This window comes from Hemibagrus wyckioides, linkage group LG21, assembly GCF_019097595.1.
Source record: "Hemibagrus wyckioides isolate EC202008001 linkage group LG21, SWU_Hwy_1.0, whole genome shotgun sequence".
Lineage (NCBI taxonomy): Eukaryota > Metazoa > Chordata > Actinopteri > Siluriformes > Bagridae > Hemibagrus > Hemibagrus wyckioides.
This window is the reverse complement of record NC_080730.1, coordinates 10,933,518-10,958,552: the sequence shown is the minus strand read 5'-3', so window position 1 is coordinate 10,958,552 and position 25,035 is coordinate 10,933,518. Positions and strand designations below refer to the sequence as shown.

The window sequence follows — 25,035 nt, the reverse complement described above, 5'->3', positions numbered from 1 at the left end:
CAGCTCTGCACACTGACTGAAGTCGTGGGGGCTGGATGAAACCGAACGCGCGAGCTTATTTGCAAATATGACCGGCATTATACCATATTGGAGAAAATGACTGGCGAGCCCTATGAATAGCTACTATACACACACACACATTTATGTTACAGTTAAACTTCCTATCATTCATATATATATATATATATATATATATATATATATATATATATATATATATATATATATATATATATATAGTTTAACTGTAAGGGTCCACAATATTTAATATTTAAATATGTGAAATAATATTCTGACTATTTATTAGACCCACATTCATTTTTATTCATGAGCTTTCCACCAACTAAGCACATTATGTCCCAGTTGATACTGATATAAAAATGGAAATTGTGTAGTCTTATTATGAGTGTATTAAGCACTAAAATTTTAGGGGGCTGTAAAACACTAGATTTTAAGCAAACTTCACTAGGATCCCATGTAAGCACACATCTGCTCATTCTTGCAATTATCCAATCAGCCAGTCATGTGTCCGCTAATCAGCAGCACGATGCATAAAATCATATGCCGATACAGGTCAAGAGCTTCAGTTAAAATTCACATCAAACATCAGAACAAAGACTATTTTGGGGGGAAACAAATAAAATAAAATTACATTAGCAGAGTTGCATGAATGTGCACACCCCTCACTCAGTCTTTCTGGGGACGAGTCTATCAGCATGACACAACCTGACTTGGTAGTATTTCCCCCCTCTATCATACAGAAATATTTTAGATTGTAATGGCATGTTCTGTCTCCAGCCTGCTTCAGGTCACCCCACAGATTATGAGTTGAATTCAGGTCTTGGCTCTGGCTAAGTCACTCAAACACATTGATCTTTGAACATTAAAGCCATTCTTTTGGTGATTTGCATGCATGCTTTGGGTCATCGCAGTACTTTCATCCTCAGCTTACTAGCAGACACCTGAAGGTTTTCTACTAAAATCTAAAATTCCCTCCACATTTACAAAAGCTCCAAGAAAGTATTGGTCAGATAGTCAGGCAGTTTATTAATGTTGCTATATTCTCTTGGCAGCCTCCCTGGTAAGTTTATGTCCTGCCCTGTTCTTTGTAATGTCACTGTTAGTGCTCCATTTTCTCCATTTGCTGACGATGACCTTTACAGCATTCAATGGTACATCTAATGTTTCAAAAATTCTTTTAGACCCCTCACTTTGAGTGATACCTTTCATCAAATGAGACACCATGTCTGCTTTGTAAGCTATTTGCAGTCCATATTTGTAAGAATATAAATGAATAGGTTTGTGGTTTGTGCCCATAGGTGATACTGTTGCCTGTGATGTCTGCTAAAGTGTACGAGCCCTCAGTCCAGCCTCTCTCAGCCAATTACATTTGAGCACTGATGGAAAGATTTGTGTTTCTGGTGTTATGCAGCTGTTGCCATCCTTCATGCATGATGCAGGTGTGATGTTCAGATGAACCAGTCCTTTGCAGGTGTAACACGCAGTCTGCAAAGGTGTGAGGATGCTCCCTGTAGCACTCTTTTAGGTGTCTCACGCTACAGACATTGCAGTTTATTACCCTAGCCACATCTGCAGTCTTCATGCCTCCCTGTAAGCATGCCTGTGGTACATTCACACAGGTTAGCAGACACCCTAGGCATCTTTTCAGTGTTTTTTTTTAAAGAATCAGTAAAAAGGCATCTTTAGTGTCCTAAGTTATTGTAACTGTGACCTAAATTGTTTACTGTCTCTAAACTGTAAGTGTATTTAATGACTGTTTCACATGAAGGACATGTGTTAATTGTTTATATATACACACACATTATATACAATATATACAGTGTGTGTATGTATATATATAAAATTTTTATATATATTTAAAAAAAAATTGTTTTTTAAATATTTTGTATATACTGTATATATAGTGTGTATATATATATATGTATGTGTATATATATATATATACACACATATACAGCTCTGGGAAAAAAAAATAAAAGACCAGTGTAAAATAATCAGTTTCTTATGGTTTTTTTCTGGTTTGTGACCATCCATCTTCCTCTTGATGACATTCCAAAGGTTTTCAATAGGGTTCAAATCTGGAGATTGGGCAGTGGTCTCTTATTTTTTTTTCCAGAGCTGTATATATAAGTAATATGCAAGTGAAGCTTCTGAAACTATTAGTACAAGCTTTCTTTCTACTTAGTTTCCATTAATGCAACATGTTAACAGTGATTATATCTGAATAATTTCCCCATAATCCAATACCATGAGCCCCAAATCCTGAGCTTTGTGCTCCCAGTGAAACATATACTGCAGTTTGATACTGCACATACTTGCTGAATCTCAGCACAAATGGCATTTGTCTAAAATAGGGAGTTTAAAATCACAGGGGAAAATTGCTTCTCTTCAATCTAAATAGCATAAGTGAATCATTCATCTTCATTTACTCATTTGTCCCCGTCAAGACTATGAGGCATCCAGAGCCATTCCTGGTAATCCTAAGTAGAAGGCAACTTGGTGATAAAATTATTTAACATTTTGGATTTAATACAAATGAGTAAACGTAAGACACTTAAAATGCAGAGGCGAAAAAATGTCCACACACAAGAATTATACTAAAAGAATAGACTTTTATTAAGCATTGTAAGTTGCATTCAATTTCCTTCAAATACATCACACCACAAGCCATCAACAATCACTCAAACCCAACAGTAGATCATTCTTTGACACCCCATGAGTAAGGAAGAAACTCCGGTCAACTTACATTAAGGTAGCCTATTTAGTCTTGCGGGCAGGGGGAATACACCATATTTCTGGTCACTAATGTGCAATGGAAGGCGTCAGGAAGATTAGGTGGAAAACTTGAAGTAATGATTCTTATTCAGAAGTACAATAAGCTCTGAAAACACTAAACAAAACACCAAAATGATTCAAAAGATTATCTGCTGAGGCTAAACTCTCAAATGGGAAGGTCATATAATTTCACTGCTTTGTTTTCCAGCTAAGAAAAAGGGAGGGAATGGGAAGGGCTGTTCATTTGAAGACTGAAGCTTTTTTTTTTTTTAGTATTTTATTTTTCCAGAGATTTTTCTTTTTCCCCAGACATATGGTTGGCTAACTTGAATGCAGAAAACAGCAACAAAGTACAATAACGGATACAGAGATGGATGAGTATACCAGGGTTAACAATATTTAAAGTGGCTAGATAACATCTGATATTTTGGGAGTAAATGCAACAGAGGTCAATAATCACAAAAATTTAAGGTTAGCGCAAATCAGTTACTGACTAACAGTTAACACCTTTTTAAGGACTATTACTGATTATTAGCCTTTTTAAGATTTTGCAAATGGGCACAGTACTTGTAGAGATGGAAGAAAAAGGACAACATGCATAATAACTACACACCATTTTTAAAGTTGTGAACCATGCAAAATGCTGCGGAAACCATCATACTAATGTTCTACAATTGATTCAAGAAACCACACTAATATCAATCATTGATGCATGGCAATTCTTGACAAAGAAAAGAGTGGCATTTGTCGTTGGCTCTTTTGCATCTTTTCTGTGATTTTTCTGTTTCTTGACGTTTCATACGACGCTAGTAGCATGACACTGAGATCATCAGAACTAAGCTGCAGTATTTATACTAGTTACTTTATTTCCAAACAATTCTGCACGTTTTAGCTAAACCCACAGCGATGACCCAGTGAGAAATGTGTTCTTGCTTCTCTCTTCATTTTTCTGTTGTGAGTTTCACTTCTCAAAAGAAAAAAGCATTTACTGTGACAACACAAAATCAGTTACAATGGCAAATATATATGGTGCCAACTATTGGTAAAACGTCTCAACATATGAGTATAAAAAGACTGCCAAAATGTGATATTTGGCTTCAGCAATTCAAGAGAATGTAAAATAAAATGTCTGCAGAAGCAGTTTGAGACAGGTAATTAGTGAGGAGGGAGCAGACGTAACTCCTTATATACTGGTAGTATTCTATAACTGGTATACTTTATATGTCTATGCTTTTATTGAGAAATAGCATCATTAACCTGTACTTGCTTGCTGACATCAAAGAGGGATTCCCAAACAAAGAAAAATAATAATTCATACAGTAAGTCCTCATTAATCACTTTTTCGGAGAGGAGGGAAAAAAAAAAAAAAAGTACACCAACTGTAGGCTTTCCATCTTTCCAGATTTTCCTTATCCCTGAACCTTCCATCTTTCACCCTCTCTATAAAAATAGGTTTACTCTTCTGTTTTTAAGACAGCAGCGCTCAGAACTTCGTCTCTGTGGCACTCGCTGTCTGTATTTAGTGCATTTAAATGAGGATTCATATTGCACATTTTGGAGTCGTTGCTAAAGGCACTTTCTGGTTGGTTGGGAGCTACTTTGTTCCCATTAAGCTCCGCCTCTTTGCCATCCACCCCGTTTTCTGCCACGCCAGACCCTTCGGACGATGTTTTGCTCTCTGCCTTGGGCTTCTTCCGTTCTTTCCCTACGTCATTGGTGGAGTTAGCATACGCAGGTTTACTCTGGTTGGGGGGGGGGGGAGAGGGGGAGAAAAGGGACCTCTTTATCACTTTGTTTTTAATTCATTTCAATGCCCAAGTATTATGTACACTCTTAATGCCATGTTGAATAATTATATAGATTCAGATGATGTGAGAAGTGAATGCCAAAACCATGCCACAGTTACGGATCACACATTCGGATCCTCATTCTGATGTATGCATTAATTGAAGCTCTTGACCTGTGCTTGCATGATTTTATACCCTGCACTACTGCCACATGATTTGCTGATTAAACTGTATCAGCATTAATATCTGAATAAATGAGGTGCAGAGGGGTTTGTTTTAAAGTGAATGGTCAGTGTGTATAGTTATAATGTAGTATGTTATATGACTATAAGTCTGGTTAGCCCTAAAGTGACAAAGACGAAAACTACACTTAAATACTCCATTCCAATTCCAGTGAAAAACGAAATTTAATTAAATGTAAAAAGTACTAAAAATACAAGTGATGATTATTATATTATATTAATTTAAGATTTATATATTATATTAATTATATTGATAATATCTATATTAATTAGACTGACAGGATATTGAGAAGATCTTATTTAAAGAAAACATTCGATTAAAATTGGAGTTTTACTTTGTTAGCGAAATTTCCCATATTTTAATTCTCTGCTATCGGTACCGTGTGTAACGTGCTTTTTTTTGTTTAATGCTTACATTATGGCTCAAATGCACCACAAACATCTAGAAAGCCAGTATGAACAAAGTGAATAGATTAGGAATGTGTCCATTTTGCTACGGCATGTAACGGTCAAAGAAGCTGATCCACAGACCCTGCCCATCGCTGCAAAAGGAACAGACCAAACATAATGATTAGTGAAACTAACCTGGTATAATCCCTGACTTTTGAAACCTCTGCCATGGTATCTGATTCCTCGACCAAAGGTCCTTATAAGAGGGGTTGAAATCACACCTCTTGGTCGTCTACACAAAAGAACAAAAACATTCAGGTTTATGGAAACATTACGGAGATATGGTAATAGTGTTTGTAAAGCAGTCCTGCAGAGACAAAATCTAGCATTTCCCTTCTGTAACACCCATGCAAAGGCTGCAGGATTAATCATATTCATTGTAACGTGAGATTCTATGATGATCAAACTATAAAGGGAGTGATAACAGCTGGAAAAAAACCAGCAGCAGCATTCTTGTGCACACGGGAGACATGATCACTGTAGGAGTCAAAAACACAGTCAAAAGCACTGATATTGTTTATTAAACTAAAAATAGCAAGGAGTGAGAATGGAAATAAAAAGCAAAGACACGTTTATACTCGTGATTTATTTTTTTTTTTTAAAGAAAATAACTCTGAACAAGACGACACCTCAGTCCCTTGCTTTTGTGAACAATTTGCCAAAGTAGCATTCATATTATTGCTAGAAAAACATGTCTGTTACATCTGCAAATAGGCAGGAACTGTTTCCATTCATGCACAGACCTAACAAACTAAATCCAATAATTAAAATTGTGAACTGAATCATGTCTTTGAGCAGGGAAATCACCAAACTGAGTTGGGACATGAGCAAAGGAGACATTTATAAAATTGTTTAAAACAACTTGTGTCTCTTTGAGGCAAACTTCACTGGAACTCACCCTCTACTTGGTCCTCCAACAGATACCACCTGAATAGGAAAGGAGCCCCGTCCTCTGCCCCGGCGAGAGCCCGCCCACTGCCCCACCACCGTGCCAGCGATCTCAAGTTTGCCTCCTTGTGACGGGATGGCCTGCAATCCTGCTCACAAATACACAATTTAGTGATCAATAGCATCACTTATTGCTTATTATACAAATTGAAATATGCATAAAAAAGCCAGTTCAGACATCTCTCAAATGTTCTCCATTTGCACTGCTATAGCAGTTTTGTACAACTCCACCAATCTAATTATTACATCTATTTAATATCAGTTCAACAACTTGTGAAATTATAGGTGAAATAAAAGCATTGTCACAGTATCTACATTTATCTACATTTAAGTAACTTGAAAGTGGGCTTGAGTCAACAGGACAGCCATTATTAAGTATGAGAACAAGTGTATCAGGGTTAAATGCACTTACCTGGCATGGCCCTGCCTCGGCCTGGTGGAGGGGGCAGAGGAGGAGGCGGGTAGAAGGTGCTGTTTGGGGGGTAGAAGGGCATGGCATGTGGAGGTGGGAACGGGAGGGGGTGAGGAGGCCGAGAGAAGTTCAGACCCTCCATAATACTCTGGCGCATCTTCTCCAGTTTGGCAACCAGTTCTGCCTACAAATAGCATGAGAAAACAAGTGCTTAGAGCTCAGTGTCTGATATAGATAACAAAGGGGTTAGGAATTTGGAACATTTTCGTGCTGGACAGGATTGGTCAGAATTCCCTCAGGAGTAGGAAGGACAATATAAATTCATCTAGGAATGTATTGTACAAGACTCGTACAATATATGTTCTCCTATTTTATATAAATTCTGACATTAATTCAATATCTTAATTTTTTTTTAATGTCGATTTTTTTTTAATCTTAAATACATTATGAAAATTCAAGTAACATTATTACAAGAATATTAATGGAAATCTTTTATAATGGATAAAAACATTATTTTTCAAAAATCTTTAAATAATCTTTAAATGATTTAAATACATCTTTTTGGGATAAATTAAGTGAACCAGAGTGAAAAAGAAATCTGAAATCTTTCTTCATAACCCTGTCCTGACTTTTAGTGGGAGAAGGTAAATGATTATGATGATTACCTGACCATCACAGAGGTCGAGAAGAGGGACCTTTTCTCGTGTGGCCCCGATCAGCTTGCTCTGCAGCAGCTTGCCATCAAAGTACATCCACGGGCAGCAGTGCTCCCAGGGTATTGGCTGACCACACACGTCATTTGCCAGCAGCGCCATGTCTACACCACACATGAAGAGCGCCGCCAGCTGTACACCTCGCGCATCCAGGTTCTCAATCTGGAGACAAAAAATGCATTATAAGATTGGAAAGAAAAGAAATTGGCCAAAAAAAAAAGCAAGTGTCCCAATGAAGCAGCAGCGAAGCAGTGAAAGGAAAGGAACACACAACCAAGGACAAGGGGGAAGACATCCAGCCAGCACGAGCAGCCTACAACAGCCAGCCAAGCAGCACAGAGCAAATATGGTGACAAAGAATCAACACACACACACACGGGCTGGGCAATGCATAGAAAATAAGTGCACTTACATTTAATAATAATAATAATAATAATAATAATAATAGTTTACATCACCCAACCCTTTGTAAAAGGGTTGTCGTGGTAACGTTCGTCATTAATCACATTCATTTCCTATGCCCCCCCGCCCCCAATCTCCACACATTCAGAAAGCTTTGCCTGAACAGAAAACATCATACAGCCTTAACCTGGCTTAAAAACTAAACAACCCAGAAATGCAGTCAGATCACATCATGCCCTGCTCACTAGGGTTGGCACGATGGCTTGTGATTAGTGTAAATACCCAGCTGAGAACACAGAAGAGAACGAAGTAGAAGCACATGAATAAATTATTTTCATTTCACTGTATTTTCAATCAGTTGAACTAAAATGCCTTAAATGCCTAATTAAATATTAAGAAAGTCTTTGTTCCCTATTCTGTAATAACTAAATGCTTCGAATGAATGCTTTTTATAATACAACCTACGCCTTTTTCGTTCTCATATGTAACCACTTTATAAGGAGTTTATTTATGATGCCTGCTGTAGCTACACTCCTAAGTACTATTTTTTAACATCATGCCTCTGTAGTATTATTATCTGTTTTTCTTCCCAAAAGGAGAAATCCTCATCACTTAAGCATTAGTGCAGATTAGTTAGTCAGTCATCGCTGGTAAGTGTATTACTCAGTCATATTGCCCAGCCCTTTCACACACGATACAGATGAAAGCACACACAGTGTGGATGGCTTAGGCAAGTAGCAAGTGTCCATGTGCACTCAGTTTAGCAATTGAGATAAACATGACAGAAATAACAAAACCAAAAACAGCAGGAAATGTACACAGAGACAAATTTCCCTATATTTAAAGTCAAAGAAAGATGCAAGATCTTTGCCTACTAAGCCAGATAACATATGAAAGCATGCGTGAACGTTATCCGCTAAGCACATTACTTTGGAATATGTGGAGCGTCCTGGGAAAGCTAATGTCTGCTCTGTGCTGGACGGGTAATTTCCTTTAAACCCAAACCCAAACCCAGAGACATTCAATTGCGCTAAAAATAAGTCTGGGACAGTGTATTTTCCCAGGACATTCCACATACAACAGTCGCCACACAATCACCTTTAGTTCCTGCAGCTGGTCAGGCTCATAAAGTTTAGGAGAAAGTGCTTGGGCTAGGAAAGCGTCAAGTTCGTTACGACGCAAAATTCTTACTCCTGGCCATTGTAACATAAACCTGAAGCAAAACACAAAGGAGTGAAACACAACAACAAAAAGTACAGGAACCAGTTAGTTCTCCTGCTGCTATGGACTGGTTTTCCAGAGGCAGATCAAACCATACAGCAAAAAAAGTTATTTAAAAAAAATTAATAAAATTTTAGTCTAAAAAAGTTTAGTCAGAGTGGACTTAAAATCAGAATATCTGAAACAAAGATGTAATCATAAATAATGACCCCAAGTAACGTTCATTTAATATAAGAAACAAACATTTTGGGGTGAAGTATTCTTCCAGAATATTTAGAAAACCAAGCACTCAGAGTCTGCAATTCTTGTGTAATCCTCATGTGGGTGAACAGACAGGATCATCAAAACATTCACATTTGTCTGGGATATAAGCCTGCAGCTGTGTGTGTGTGTGTTTGTGTGTGTGTGTGAGAGAGAGAGTTCTCTCACCGCAGTACGCAGCAGAGCACCATGAGATGAGTGGGCACGTTGGCAGGGTTCAGCATGGCTGGAGTATCCGACCTCATGCAGGCCAGGAAAGCCCTTATGCGCCGGTTCTTGTCCTCCACGGCCTTGCCCAGCCACAGCTTCTTCAGGTTGGGACAGGTCCACTCGCGGAAAGAAAGAGCCTCCACCAGCTCGGGGGTGTGTGGCGATTTCCCCTTGTAGGCTGCCCACTCTTTTATAACAACGGGCTGATCTGTGATTAGATGATACAGGCAAGTAGAGAAAGTTGGATTTCTGTGGCTGACTGTGGTCATTACTGCCAATTTGCTTACAATTATGTTACACCTACAGATGGAGAAAGGCACTAATAAGTACATAAAGAGTATTTCAAGAGATTTATTTAAAAAGGTTTGTGCACATCGAACCTGCTCACTGATTTCTAGCCATCATAAACATGAGATATTGAGATAATATAAATAGATAACTTAAACATTAACAAACAAAACCCCAACCAGGATTGTGTTTATGGAGAGAATTAGTGGGGAACATGTGGTTTTTGTGCAGGTTGTTTAATGTAAGCATACCGCACTCCGGCACAGCCCCTGAAGCTTTGTTTTTGCCAAAAATAAGCAATGTGTTGCTGTCGCTTCACTTACGTAGATACAGTAGCCTAAATGACTACCTTCCGAACTGCCAGAAACTCTCAAATGACATGCTTTCTGTTGTTCAACATTAAACGTATTTGCTGGGAAATAGTGAGAATTAGTATGGAATGTTTGAGCTTAGAGATCATAGCTAACAACAGTTATTAGTTTTAGCTTTACAGACAATCTATGTTGTTCAAAAAAGCCTGAAAAAGACAGAGGGGGGCCAGATTATTTTGAAACCTCATTTATCATGAGCACATATCTCAGTGATTTTTAACTGTGGAATCACTGTTGGTACCAGATGGGCTGGTATGAGAATTTCAGAAATTGCTTATCTGAAGTAACTCAAATAAGCACTCTTTACAAAAGTGGTCAACAGAAAAGCATCTCAGCTTGCACACCACAACAAACCATGAGGTGTATGGGCTACAACAGCAGAAGACCACATCAGACTCCACTTCTATCAGCCAAGAATAGGAATCTGAGGCCATCATGAGCACATGCTCATCCAAACTGGAGAGCTGAAGATTAGACAACAAATCAACTGGACTTTTTCCGGTCTTCAACTGTCCAGGATCATGTGTTCATGACGGCCTCAGATTCTTGGTTGACAGGAGTGAAACCTGTTGTGCTCTTGTGTTGCTGTAACCCATCCACCTAAAGGTATGGTGTGTTGTGCGAGATACTTTTCTCCTCAACAAAGAGTGCTTATATGAGTTATTATAAACTTCCTGTCAGCTCAAACAAGTCTGCTCAATCCTCTGATCTTTCTCATCAACAAGCTGTTTGGGCCTGCAGGTCTTCTACACACAGGAATTCTGTGTAAACTCTTGAGAATGCTGTGTGTGTGAAATTCCCAGGAGATTAGAAGTTTCTAAAACACTTAAATCAGCTCATCTGGCACTGATAACAATGCTAGAGTTAAAGTCACAGAGTTTATACTTACTGATGTATGAGATTATCATTGAGTGAAATTCTTGAGCTGTATCTGCATGATGTCACATGATAAGCATGATAACGCATACACATACTGCCTAACATTCTCAATAAAATTGTGCAGTATTAATTATAAATTAAATACATTAGTAATAGTATAGTTATGCAAATTACACTTGGCCTTAACTATCTTTTAAAAGCAGTTTAGAAGCAGCATTTTCTGATTAGACCCCTATAACACTTAAAAACCTAAAATTAACCTAATCTTTTTTTCTGTTATCACTGGGGTATATCAACATATGTCCATGAGGTATCAGAAAATCTCTAAACCAGATCCAAGCAACATGTGGGCCACATTAGAGCATTTTTGACAAAAGCAAAGGAGGACGGGTAATTAATTATATTAGCAGTGTATGTTTCTGTTGGTGCTTACATTCTGGGAGACGATTTCTTCTCATTGCCTGTCTCTCTGCTTTCTTCTTTGCCTCAGCCAAACTGAAGAGCACACCATAAACATACTGGCGGATCGGCCTGTACAGCTGCACGGCGGATGGCAGCTCCTTATTAGCTTCATCTTCAATTGCAACTGACAACTTAATCTCTCCCTGCAGGTAGGGATGAAAAACCAGGCTGGCAGTCACTTGTGAGGACATGACAACTACAACTAAATGAGGACTCATCAGCTTTTAATTCTCAAAGCTTGATAAGGTCTGCTCATAGCTATTACATCTACACAAGCTACTGTATATATTTAAAGCTCCTAGGTGATGTTACAGCCTGGAAACAGACCTTAGTGAGGATGTGGTAGATGTAAGGGTGCATGAGGCCCTTCTTGTGTCTGTGTTCAGCTACTCGCAGCACCTCAGGTGCCACCAAAGGCAAAGGAGGCGTGGTGATGTCCATATGGTTTCTAGTTGGCATTGAGAGTAGAGACGGGATCTGGGCGTTGACACCATGGTGACCTCTGACCTCTGTGACTTGACCCACAGAGTTGTTCACAGAAGGGTCAGGCTGAACGAGGGGAAGTAATAGAGCGTTATGTGAGAAAGAAATGCCACCAACGCATTATAAACATCTCAGCTGAGGTGAATAAGGTGAATAATTTGCTGCTGGAAATGTGCATCACCCACTTTATTTTGGTCCTCCAGGTCTCCTTCTGGCACGCTGTTCACCTGGTCTCTTTGTTTGTCCCATCCTTTATGGTCACTTACATGACTGAAAACAAAAATAAAAATCTAAAATAAAAATATAATAAAAATATAAATGTGCTGAGGTATTAAAGCTTTTAAATGACATTACAGTCAGTGGACAAAATTGGGGTGAGCAAAATAATTATGTTTATAACAAAAATATGTTCGATGTAAAACTTCCTTCTGCCATAGATTATATTCTCAGAAATCGTAGTGGCAGAACAAACAGGCAAGTTACACTGTGAAAGTGGAAGAAAGCAAGATCATACTGAGGCAGTGTATAAAAGATTGTGACTTGATATTATTGGTAGTAATAGCAAAATTCGTATTCCATAAAATACTTGGTCCTTTCTGTGGACAAGTCATACTCGCAATGTGGATACTCTAGAGGTCTGAGACTTGTGTGCTGGAAAGAAGGGATACCTAAAATGTCCATGAAAAAGCACTGATTTAAATGGGATTTGAGATCCCATTAAAATATTAGATCCTGCCTTTGTCTGCTATTTTATTACATTTTTAAGGTATATGTATGATACAGCAAATGTCTGATGACTTCAGACTGCATACTTTCATCAGCCATTTATTTGTAGGATGGTAAATGATCAAAGTGAAGAGAAATGTTTTTATGTTCTGACTATAGATCGCCACTAATTTACTGTGTGGCAATGTTCTACCACATTGTGCTACACAGTTCCAAAAAACTCATCCAGTAGAACTAAATTGCTGGATTGTTTGCTAAAGGAGGCAAGACAAAGCAAATTCTATTTGGTAAAAGCAGCAGAAGGTTAATTTTTGGTCTGAAGAACACATTCGTTTTACAGATGATCTAATTCGTAATGCTCTTTAAAAAAAAAAAAAACACTGTCTATGAAATAGGCAGAAAGCTCTTTTCAGTAAGGAAGGATTCCCAGACATTTCACTACTCACTTGGCAGTGGGGCCCATGTTCTCCTCATTCTCGGACGACGAGGAAGTGGACGAGGCATTGAAGAAGGCCGTCTCAGCATGGTTTGGAGAAGCCCTCTCGTATAGCGGCGTGTGCTGCTTGCCTTCGTGTGGAATGTTGCTGAAGCTATTCTGATCAGAGGGCCCTTTAGCCGCCAACCCAGAGGAGTTCTGCTGGCTCTGAGAATGAAGACAAGAAGAAAAATATATAATTCATTGCAGCAAACTGTAGGTTATTTTGAAATGCCCAGAGGTAACAAGCACAGCTTTGTAAACTGTACATCTCTTTAAAGAGTAGAAATTGATATACCCCCCATGTTTAATGCTATTTTGATTAATGGTGCCATGATACAATTATAAAATTAATTTCAGTGCCTTTCAGTTAATAGGCTACTTGCAACAAATGACAGCCTGGGTTTGCAACAATGGCAAATAGTCTCCTCTTTTTGCAATAGGCCTGGTAAATCTCTTTGCCCTTTCTGAATGATCAGGAAGACTTGCTGTTAGTTTGTAGGTTCTCTGTTGGGGGAACAGCATAAGACGTCATCCTGGAATGACAGTACTTGCCAACATGCTTAGCTAGTTCCCAATGTGCCGGTTTCATCTGCTTTACTAACCTATTAATAACCTTTATACTTCAGTTCATCACAGGGCACCATGCACACACATTCAGACACTTACTCATACATAGGGACAATTTAGTGAAGCCAGTCCACCTACAGGCATGTTCCTAGGAGGTGAAATAAAACAGGACAACCCAGTGCACTTACAGAGCTTTGGGAAAGATGGAGATTACATATTGTTTTTGCAATTCTAACTATTTACTGCGTTCACAACACACTCATCAGTGAAAATAAGCCTGGCAATTGTCCTGTCCCTAAAGCCACTAACAGTCCATTTGCAAAATTGTAAATGATGATTATGTTATAGATGTATTTTTGTGACTTGACACTGGCCTTTTGAGCAACTTAAAATAACTAAAAAAAAATAAATTAGCCCAACAATTTATTGTGTTGTCATGTGACCGATGGCTGTGGTGTATACTCATCTCTCATAAGCAGATTGTCTGTAGGTGGGGCATTAGTGTAGCACTCACCACAGGCTGCTGCGGGAGAGAGGGCTGCGGAATGTTGGGCATTGGTGGATGTGCGTACGGTGGCACGGTTTCAGGAACTCCAAGCCGCTTTGGTCTGGCTGCAGGCACACAGAAGAAAAATATACCATAGTAGTCAAACACAAGATCCACTGTGAACTTCATAAGAGACCAAGCCTTCTGTTCTCTTTTTATATACAGTAAAGCCATGCATGCATTACACATCGCCCCTTGCTTAACCTGCTCTTTGGCCTTCTAAGCCGTGATTGAACAAAATGATGAGTTCGAGGAAAGGGATGAAAGTAATAATATTCATTAGTTGTGAAGCATAAATCATGTTTGCAGAGTTGCACTACTACAGCATTTTTAACATTGTGCACTGATGCCTATAGGCACATATCAGACTAGTCACTAGTGAAAGGAAAAGACCACTGACACAAAGTCACTTACAATAAAAGTCAGTTAAGGGGCCAGTCAATAGTCATAGATAGATAGATAGATAGATAGATAGATAGATAGATAGATAGATAGATAGATAGATAGATAGATAGATAGATAGATAGATAGATAGATAGATAGATAGATAGATAGATAGATAGTCATGTTCCATGTACCAATGTAACTCAAAGTAAACTCTGAAACCTAGCTCCTTCTATAGGTTACGTCTTGTTTACTAGACCAGACACAGAGAGAGAGAGAGAGAGAGAGAGAGAGAGAGAGAGAGAGAGAGAGCGAGCAGTTACACAACAGCAGTTCAGTGATTCATGGGCACTGCTGCTTTGTCAGGCAGTCAAGGCAAGAACTAACCAGCTGACAGCATCTGAAAAACAAATTCTTTCCAAGAAGTTTTGCTCTTGCATCTGGTACACAGTAACTGCAAAAAATCACAGCTAAAGCTAATTTATTTTCATAACACTTTGAGACGCTGCCTTACACTCTCACTCAATGTTTATTACTTGGCACACACGGCCACGGAGATTAATGTGCGTGTTGCAGGACAGTGGAAAAACAACCCATGTTATAAAATTCTTTCACTACACTTTCCTACCAGAATTACAAAATCTTACCACTTGCAGTATTAAATAAAGGTTTAGATTAAAAAATAATCAAAGCTGTTATTTAAAAAAAAAAAAAAAAAAAAAAAAAAGAGCCTGCTAATAAATTACTGCAAAAACATTGTAAGATAAAAACCCACTCAGAGCATTTATAAGGTTCTTATAAAACAATTTGGAGACCAAGATCAGATTAACATTAGTAATGAATTTCTCTATTTTCCCACTATTTAAAACAAATTGCTAAAATAGTTGTTTGTCCACTGGATTTTTTTTTTTCCACACTAGCAACTTTGATGCAAGAAGCCATTCTGAAGAAGCCTATTTGTATGCATCTGGCATAGCAGCCATTCCAAAGTGCACACAAGGTCTGGGGACTAGTGGGAAAATTTCAAGCATTACTGAGAGGTCTGAGGCTGGGAGACTGCTTAGAAAGACAGAGCCTGTCTGTCTAACCTGGACTCGAGCAAGCCATAAAAAAAAAAAAAAAAAAAAAAGACTTAGGCAAGCACTGTGCAGAAAGAAATGGTTGAGAAATGACAGCAAACATGAACTTACCTATATAAGTGGAGGACTGGGGAGGCTTACTAGCAGCTGAGTAATACTCCACTGCCTTCTTGAAGCGTACAAGTTTGTCATCAGTCCTGGACTGGGAACAGCAAGGGAAAAAAAAAAAAGGTTGACTCAAAACATAATACATAATCCCTAAAAGAAGATACTAGAGAAACAGGTAAGCTCACCTGGGAGTGCTTGAATATGTCTTTAGCAATGGCTTCCAGGTCATTGACATCCTGCAAGTTGCGCACGTACTCTGCCACAGCCCTTATCACGACATCACACGGAGGAAGTACTAGCTGATGGGCACGGACCTAAGATAACATCAACTACCCGTCAGACCTCCAGACCTTTGTCTTGGCATGAAAGCAACAGGGCAAAACACTGCTTTGGAATCATTCACAATTAGACCTAATTCTCACAGAACCAGTAACAGCATCAGGCAAAAGAGTTTAGACAATGGCTTGTGTTCACCTTCCATGCCCTCATTCACATTTTTCACCATTACAACCCGGAACTGAAACGTACTTAATAGTGATATCTCATCTTCATTGATTGATGTGGGGAAAAATATATATATAATTTTGACGTTAGTTTGGAAAAGTTTGTAGAAAAACTTAAATTAACCCTTTACTCTGAAACCTCTAATTTAGGAAATAATAAAATCAATTAATTCATGTTACTCCTAAGCAAGTCCCTTTCAGCTCCAGTTTGTAGCAAAACAAAATGTAGAAAAGTTCAAGGGGGTTAAGAGTTATGCAAGCACTTAAGTACATTGCTTTTAGACAAAAAAGGATAGACAGGGTTTTGTGCTAAACAAGCGCATAAGGTTAAAATTATTTCACACAGTCCTCATAAGTTACAGTACATGCCAGACCTCATTTCAGTCTGGTTGCCAAGGAAGCTGAGCACCATGGCTTACTGCAGAGGGAATCTAACGCAAAGGCAAGTCTTATTTTTTTGAACACTTACGGAGACTCGCTTGGTCTTTGAGAGCATGCGGGGATTGTGCATGCAAAAAAGCATTGATCATTCAAGAAGGAAAGAAAGAAAACAAAAACAAGACTATGAACAGACATACCCTTGTTTTTGAGTGGATGATTACTGTACCTTCAGGGATGCTAAAGGGTGCTCTGGGCCAAGTAAACTCCAATGAAAGGCAGCAAGATCCTCATCAGGCAAAATGTGATTCCCTGCAAACAAGCAACACATAAGCACAAGGGGGCAGATCTCTAACACTACAGCAAGCGACAAATCATTCATGTCACTTGTTGCAGAATTCCTCCATATTTGTCCATCAAAAAGTAAACATAACGAACCTAAATTTGGTTTCGTTTAGAGAACTCAAAACAAGTCAGTCTAGATATGCCACGCAATATGTCCAAGGAATCATCTGAGCCAATTGCTTGGACTTGCGTTAAACATAACTTGCATAAAACTGAAAATTTAAGGCCAAATGTCGCTCGCCACACTGTCACTATGCTGTTTACTGCTGACACTAAAACGGTAGCTCCGTGCCGATCGTGTACACCGAATAGCTTACCTAAGAGTGAAGCAAAAATGACAAAGCGATTTGGATTGAGATCCAGCTGCTTGGCAACTTCGTGCATCAGGTACTGGCTGGTGGTGAGGCTCTTGCCGTTGCGGCTGAGTTTTAGCGCGTGGGCACTGAAGTAATATGGGATGTTGCACAGAGCGTAATCAGAATCATAGGCTACCAAGCCATGGAACCCGTTCTCTCTATATAAGGCAATTACTTCCTGGTGATGATCCTCAATGCTCTGTACAACCTGGGGGAAAAAAAAAACAAACAAACAAAAAATCTAACCAAAGATGTAAATTTGATACCATCACAATCCCAAAAATCATTACTAGCATTACATTCAGCAAACATATCCAGAGAACTCCATTAACTTCCCACAGGATCACACACTAACCACCATTAATATGTGAACACAAAACAGTTATTGCTTTCTCCATTATCTTGACAAAGTGCAATAATTCAAGTCTGAGCATGACCTGCATAATAATCTTTAGGACTAACATTATAATTAGTGACAAATTTCTTTTCTAATTAAATTCTGGGTTGATTTATTAGCTTAAACTTTATCTATCAACACTGTCTAACTTCGTTACAATGGTTTCCTACAATACCCACAATGCTGTACCCACTGATAGAAATGCCAGTGGGATTTAGCCCTTGCTTCATCTCCAACTAAAGTGAGCAGCAGCATTTTAATCCTTTAGTCCGTTCAGCTCTCAAGCCTCTTCCTCTGTACACTCTGCTTAAATAGATCAGCTTCCAAAGCGCCAACACTATCATGCTCAGAAGCTCATAGATTGCCAACTAGGCGAGCCAATTCTCTGCAATATTAGTAATATGTAGTAAAACTGTCTTGGATAGCTGCACTGCACTCTGGATCATTGGATGTCTCATTACTATGATGGTAAACGTCACTGTAAAATGATAATACAGCATCAACCAATAAATTAGCGCCAGAATCGCCAGCACATCACAAACACTAAGCCTGCGCAACGTGATGATTTAGTCAGTCCTATACGACTTCCACTATATCAAGTGAATTTTACTCTGATTACATAATATTAACAAACCTGCCAATTTTGTGTAGGAACAGCAGAGCACACTAGAATGAGTTAGTGCTCATAAACACAGCAAACAGCAGTCTTAATCTCCGTGATAAAAACAGCTGATGAGCAAATCTACACATGAATCTGAAATGATGTGCACAGGTGTTTTAAACACTTCGGTACTTATTGACACCGATTAAAAGCACCGCCACTTCATCTAATCTGCAATATTTGCTTTCTGTCATGAGTTCATTAATGTGAATTAAAACCTATTATGTACGTTTGACTTGGACAACATTACCCCTAATAACATCAGCTAGGTATAAATTTAGGGAGGCCACAAAAAAATGGTTTACGACTGAAAAGGAAAAATCTAACACTATGCTGACATTATTGTCAATGCAAATATACACTGCCACCCTTTCAGGTTTATGGGAGAGTAGGGGCAGGTGTAGTATTATCAGCTCTCTCTATATATACTCTCCCTTAAATCTGAAAGGGTGGCAATGCCCTCTGTCTTATCGTTTCTGGACAGTTATACATTTAACACTTTTTAATGGTAAATCAAGAGCAAAGAAAAATCAATATAGCACAGAGTAGCCTAATAAACACTTGACATGTTTCAGGATGGAAATTTCCTTTAATAAATCAACATACTGATTACAAAGGAACAACAATAAATATCAAGACTCAAATGTGTTTGAGGAAGAGAAAAAAAACAATGCATGTTTATTCTTAAAACATTTCACTAATGGAAATATAACACAACAGCATGGTTTCGGATTCTAGGTCTCCTCAACCATTTCAGGAAAAGCCTCAACCCAACCAGTGTGATCAGGGCCTGTGTGCTGTGTGGCCCAGAGTGATGTACGCAGCTTGTGTGATGGGCATCTGTCTGGCCAATCAGAGTGCTGGGTTAGCTCTCGCTTCGCCGTAAAACTCCGAAAAGTAACCAATCAGAGCACGACATGGGCGGGTCAACCCAGACAACCTAATACTAAGATAATATCCCTACAATTTACTCAGATTAAATTGGTCTTTCGGTCAGAAAATAAAGACACTACAAATGTGAAAGGGCTTCAGGTTTAAACTAAACATGTTTGCTGTATAGCGACAAATGAACCAATTCTGTTAGGTAATTTGCACAAGGGAACAAATTCTCCAGATTTTATTTTAGGGCAGAGAACAAGGAAAGGTGGTCAATAATTGTTTTTAACTAAAAAAAAGCGTCGTCTAATCCCCGTGTTAATGAAAACCCGACAGCATTCCTACTTGTAACTTTAGCATGCTGTGGATGTTAATAAGGCCCGGAATGCTAGCATGTTCTGAGGCCAGGTTAACAACTAGCTTAGTTCAGCTAACTGACAGCTTGTACTTTTGACAGCTGCAATGATTTGAGGGTGAACCACTCATGAATCGTATTGAGAAAATAAAAGAAATTGAACATAACAACAATGAAGATAATACTTTTCATACGTTTTAATAGTGAGCTGGCACGCAGCCTGAAAGAGAGAATATAGCTCAAATCAACAAGCTGAACTGCTCCTAGCCAATCTTCCCAACATTAGCTGTGTAGAGTGGAGGAAAAAAAGAACAATGATCTAGGTCTGTAAATGAATATGTCCTTCCCAAACTACATTTTTCGTCCAAAACAATGTCATAAAAGGGTTGACAAGTTACTTGTTAGAAGAAACTCTAGTGAAACCCCCGTTAACAAGTGGCTGCTAGTAGTCTCTACCAGTACACAGCTAGAGCTAGTTTGCTAACTAAACTGAGGATTAAACTGAGGATAACCTGGGAGAGCTGGATTAACAGCTTCACGTTAGGCGAAATTTTCTTCGAAGAAATAAGATTCAGACTCGTTGACCAGAAATACTACTTCTCCAAGGGACACTAGAGTAGCTGTCATGTAACTAATCCAGGTGTATACCGGTTAAGTGAGACGCTAACGGTAGCTAACTTACTTCAATCCTGAATCTGAGAAGCGCCAGGCGGATGCAGTGTGCCATACACACGGGTGGCAGGAACCAGACTTTGGGTGGCGGTGTGCCCTTGTTCTGGACGTGGCTGACAATCTGCTGCGCGGTCTGCCGCTCGTTCACCTGCCGCTTGACCCACTCGTGCAGGCGGCCCTTCTCCAGCGCGCCGTTGAAGCACACCTGCAGCTGGATGTTGCCGCTGAAGCAGGCCTTGGCCAGTGCAGCCAGGTAGCCGAGCATGTGGTTCCACTGGCCACCGCCGACCCAGTCGGTGTAGAAGCCGCCGTAGAGCCGGTGCACGCAATTCTCCGCGTCCACTAGCAAGCGCAGCGGGCCCTGCGGCGGCCTCTGCCTGCCGCCTCCCACCAGACTCCCCCGCGCCAGCTTCTGCAGCTCCACCGGCACCACGGCGCTCGGGCAGTGCTTCTCGATGTACTCCTGAAAGCCTTGCACGCCCATGACTGCTCTCTGTTGAGGGGAAAATGAAAAAACTAGGGAAGTAAAGATGTAAGTTGAAAAAGCGAGGAGTTTCCAGCAGCCTTTGCCTCACTCTCTCGCCTACGCTGGAAAAAAAAATAACCCAAAACAAATATTGCCGAGGATGGAACTGATGAGTCCGAAATGAATCAAATCAGGTTTGTTAGGAATGCATTTGTTATTATTTTTGGTGAGTTGTGGGGGTATTTTGGTTCATGGCCGCTGGCCGCCATGTGCAGTCCTATGGAGCCATGTCTGTGGTCTGGAGCGCAGTGAGCTGAGCGGAGAGACGGAGCGGGGTGACGCAACACGAGGGGCGGAGCTTGACCCACAACGTCATGAGGGACCAATCTCAAACGGCGCCCTATTCTCTATATTAGTGCACTTTACATGCTATAAAATAATAGCTTCACCCAAACCCAGTGTAGAGTGCTATGTGTTCAATTGCAAAAAAAAAAAAAGCAAACTGGAAAAAGCGGTATTGAAACACTCCCTGACGCCGGTACATGTGGCTCTTCCTTCCATTAAAGAGTACATGTCAGCATGTTTATTAGCTCCTGCACAAACATTAGGTTATGAGTAATTAGTGATTAGTCTGTGCTCGAGCTATTAACAGGACAGAACTCGTGCTTAATAACGCCATTATCTACATTATTTAGAAAATAAATGTACAACAAGTGCTTTCGGTGTTTGCGTTTGTCGGTATTTGTATATTTGTCAAATGTGTAAATACTTGTTTAGCTGCGAGATTATATTTGGAATGAAGCAGACCTAGTAAACTTTCAGAACGTGTAATAAACAAAGTGTTATTGCTTGTACACCGACAGATGGCGCCAAAGCCTCTGACTCCTCTATTCCTGAAGTATAGAAGAACATGGCTGCATACTGAGAGAGAGAGAGAGAGAGAGAGAGAAATCAAACTCACTTATCAAGTTCCTCTTATCCCTGAACTGTTTATGGGTGTAGAAAGGACATTATTCATAATCACACACTCTGGTGTTTATAATAATTCATAATCACACTCTCCGGTGTCACTCAAATGAGGATGAGGTTCCCTTTTGAGTCTGGTTCCTCTCAGGTTTTCTTCCTCATACCATCTAAGGGAGTTTTTCCTAGCCACAATCACGTCAGGCTTGATGATTTTGTCTAATGTTAATCTTGGACTTTTCTCAAGATGTTTCTTATGTTCTGTAAAGCTGCTTTGAGACAATGTCCATTGTTTAAAATGCTATACAAATAAAATTGAATTGAACTGAACCACTTATCCTGAACCTCTTAGTTCTGTACATGTTTGGGTGACCAGATGCAAACATGGTACAAGAAGTTATTGTGTGGGACATATTTCCAACACTGAGAGGCCTATCATTTTTATGTCTATCTAAATGAATTAGAAAGACGTATACTCTGCCCTTTTGTATTTCTACACTATATTGCCAAAAGCTTTGGGACAGCCCTGCAAATCATTGAATTCAGGTGTTGTTTTTCAGGGGTTGGGTTTGGCCCTTTAGTTCCAGTGAAAAGAACTCTTAATGCTTCAGCATGCCAAGACATTTTAGACAATTTCATGCTCCTAACTTTGTGGGAACAGTTTGGGGATGACCCCTTCCTGTTCCAACATGACTGCACCCCAGTGCACAAAGCAAGGTCCTTAAACACATGGATGAACCGGTTTGGTGTAGAGGAACTTGACAGGCCTGCACCTCAACTTGATAGAATACCTTTGGGATGAATTGCTAATTCAGTGTCATTCCGTGTCATTATAATATATAATGTCATTTGTATCAAACCATGCAACAAAGAGAAACAATGCATTAAAAATAATTTTTAAAAAAATCAGACTTTGCTTTTACAATTATAGCACATAGTCCTGCAGAGAATTCTTCGTTTCAGAACGGCACATAGCATTGACCAGAAAAACAAGAATAGTAGCAATCAAGTACAGAGATCTAGTGCCATTCTGAAGGCCAACAATAGTTTATTAAATATTTTGTAAAAACAAGTTAGTAAATGAGAGTGTGTGTGTGCCCTGCAATGGGTTGGCACTCCGTCCAGGGTGTATCCAGCCTTGATGCCCGATGACGCCTGAGATAGGCACAGGCTCTCCGTAACCCGACGATAGATCAGATAAGCGGTACAGACAATGAAATTAAATTACTTTTACCTTAGTTTTCCTTCTAGACTTTTTATTTAATGGACTGGCCATGCAGCTTCCAATACGACCTCCTCCTTCAATGCAGAATTCTTTTCAGCTGTATCCAAGTTTGATCTCAACTTGAATTTCTCTTCAGATAACAGAGCTCCACAGAGCAATGATTTCGTTGGTCAGTCCATGCTCCAGTCATGAGGGAAAATATTCACTTCACAAACAAATTGGTAGCAGAAATGTTGAAGAGAAATGATTCAGTTGCAGTCAGATTTGGTGTATTTCTACTTTGGGGCATGGTTGAACATTTCCTCACATTAGGTGCTGTTCCCTCCAGAATTTTCTTGCCTGCATAGTGAAATAATACAATATTCTCCATAGAGTTCATCTATATCCAGTTTAAGTCTAATCTGGAGGGCCTCCATTTTATCACAGAGATGAGAGAATATAAACTCCTTCTTCAGTGCCAAGCTTGCAATCTTTTGATAGTTGACATCTGAGAAAATCGTGTTTAAATGCTGCTAAATTTTCATTTGTGAATTGCTGGAGAATAGCACTTGTCTCCAGTGCAATGAAGGAATCCACCTGTCACTGCTGGAGTTTCGTCCTGAGAGGGGAGATGATCTCATGTAACTCACATACTGTCCTGTGCTCTCTTTCCAACAGCATTACAACATTATGGGAGATCTTCAGTGCATCATAGAGGATAGACAGATTTGCCCCTCACCATGCTGGTCCTTTTTAAGTAGCTGCTACAGTATCTTTGGGCAATGATCTTCTCCCAGTGAAAAGAAATAGCTTTTGACTGTCAGTCTCCTGACAGTAGTCCATATACTGATTTGTAGGTATGTCTCAATATAACCTTCTAGTGTTCTTCCACAAATGCAAAAACTGCTTTAAGTATGGATTCCATGTCAACATCAACCTTGTTTTTCAGCCCTAACTCTGGTATCCAGTCTTCTCAGTGACCAGGGGAAGAGTTTGGTAGTGCCTTGAATGGAAGCGTCTGAAGCCACAGGGGAAAAAAAATTCACTCGAGACCTGAATGACCAGTGATGTTTTGAATTCCATCAACAATTCTCCACTGAAGAAAGTATGGATGCTGCTTTAGTGCAACCACTTTTTTTCATCTTAATGTCTAGAAAAATGACCAGAGCTAACTTTCTACCAGAGTGCTGCACAGTATGATACATACATCATCTTGTTGATACATACATCAACACACACACACACACACACACACACACACACTTCTATTTTAGATAATCCACCTACTTGTTTCTGAGAGGTGGAAGGAAACCAGAGAGCACAAAGGAAACCTACATAGACACAAGAAGAACATGCACAGAAACCCACAGAGACAATAATAACCTGAGCTCAGGATGAAATCTGGGACCCTGGAACTGTAAGGTTGCCATCAACCCAAACTTATTCATTCAAACTGGGACCATGCTGAGGTGCGTGTTTCCTATTTGACAGCTTTTATTTTTTTTTTTAGCCCAATCCTTCTCTGATACAAATTATGAACAAAGGTGACTTCTGTGTGAAATCAATCAGGCTAACTGTATTCTTATCAAGATACGGTCGAGTGCAAAAGTCTGCAGTCCCCATTTACCAGTTTCTAGGTTAAAATATACCCCTGCATTACAGTATATCTCTAATCAAACAATCTGTGAAATTCGCTGAATATTACAACTGAAGAGTTGCTTAGATCCTTTATAAGCACTGTGAAACAATCAACCAAGCCCCATTGTAAATATTTTATTTTACAAGCATAATCCTAAAAATCCTACTAAAAAAAAATATTAAAAACATCATCAAAGCCATGGAGCTTTTTAAAAATAATTTGTTAGTATTTTATTAAAATATTATATGAATTCTAGTTGACATTTATGGCCATAATAATTTAAATCACTGAAAATGTGGATTGTGATTTCTACCTCTGTAACAAAATCACGGACCCCTGGCTGTGCTAATCAAACCCGCTCTTTGAGAACCATGGGCTTATAGGACATGGAAAACATTAAAGGCAA

At 39.3% G+C, this 25,035-nt stretch overlaps 1 protein-coding gene across 1 annotated transcript; it reads right to left on the bottom strand.

Moving 5' to 3' along the window:
• Positions 1–2,613: 2,613 nt before the first annotated feature.
• LOC131342463 (constitutive coactivator of PPAR-gamma-like protein 1 homolog) lies at positions 2,614–21,143 on the bottom strand. Its single transcript, XM_058373397.1, has 17 exons — positions 20,368–21,143; positions 17,358–17,604; positions 16,925–17,007; positions 16,000–16,128; positions 15,818–15,908; positions 14,211–14,308; positions 13,098–13,294; positions 12,111–12,195; positions 11,770–11,991; positions 11,414–11,585; positions 9,401–9,650; positions 8,849–8,963; positions 7,301–7,510; positions 6,636–6,819; positions 6,174–6,312; positions 5,411–5,507; positions 2,614–4,538 (listed from the first exon to the last, which is right to left on the bottom strand). Exons 1-17 carry the CDS (start codon positions 20,839–20,841, stop codon positions 4,251–4,253), a joined length of 3,081 nt encoding a protein of 1,026 aa, XP_058229380.1. The 5' UTR covers positions 20,842–21,143; the 3' UTR covers positions 2,614–4,250.
• Between the last annotated feature and the right edge of the window lie 3,892 nt (positions 21,144–25,035).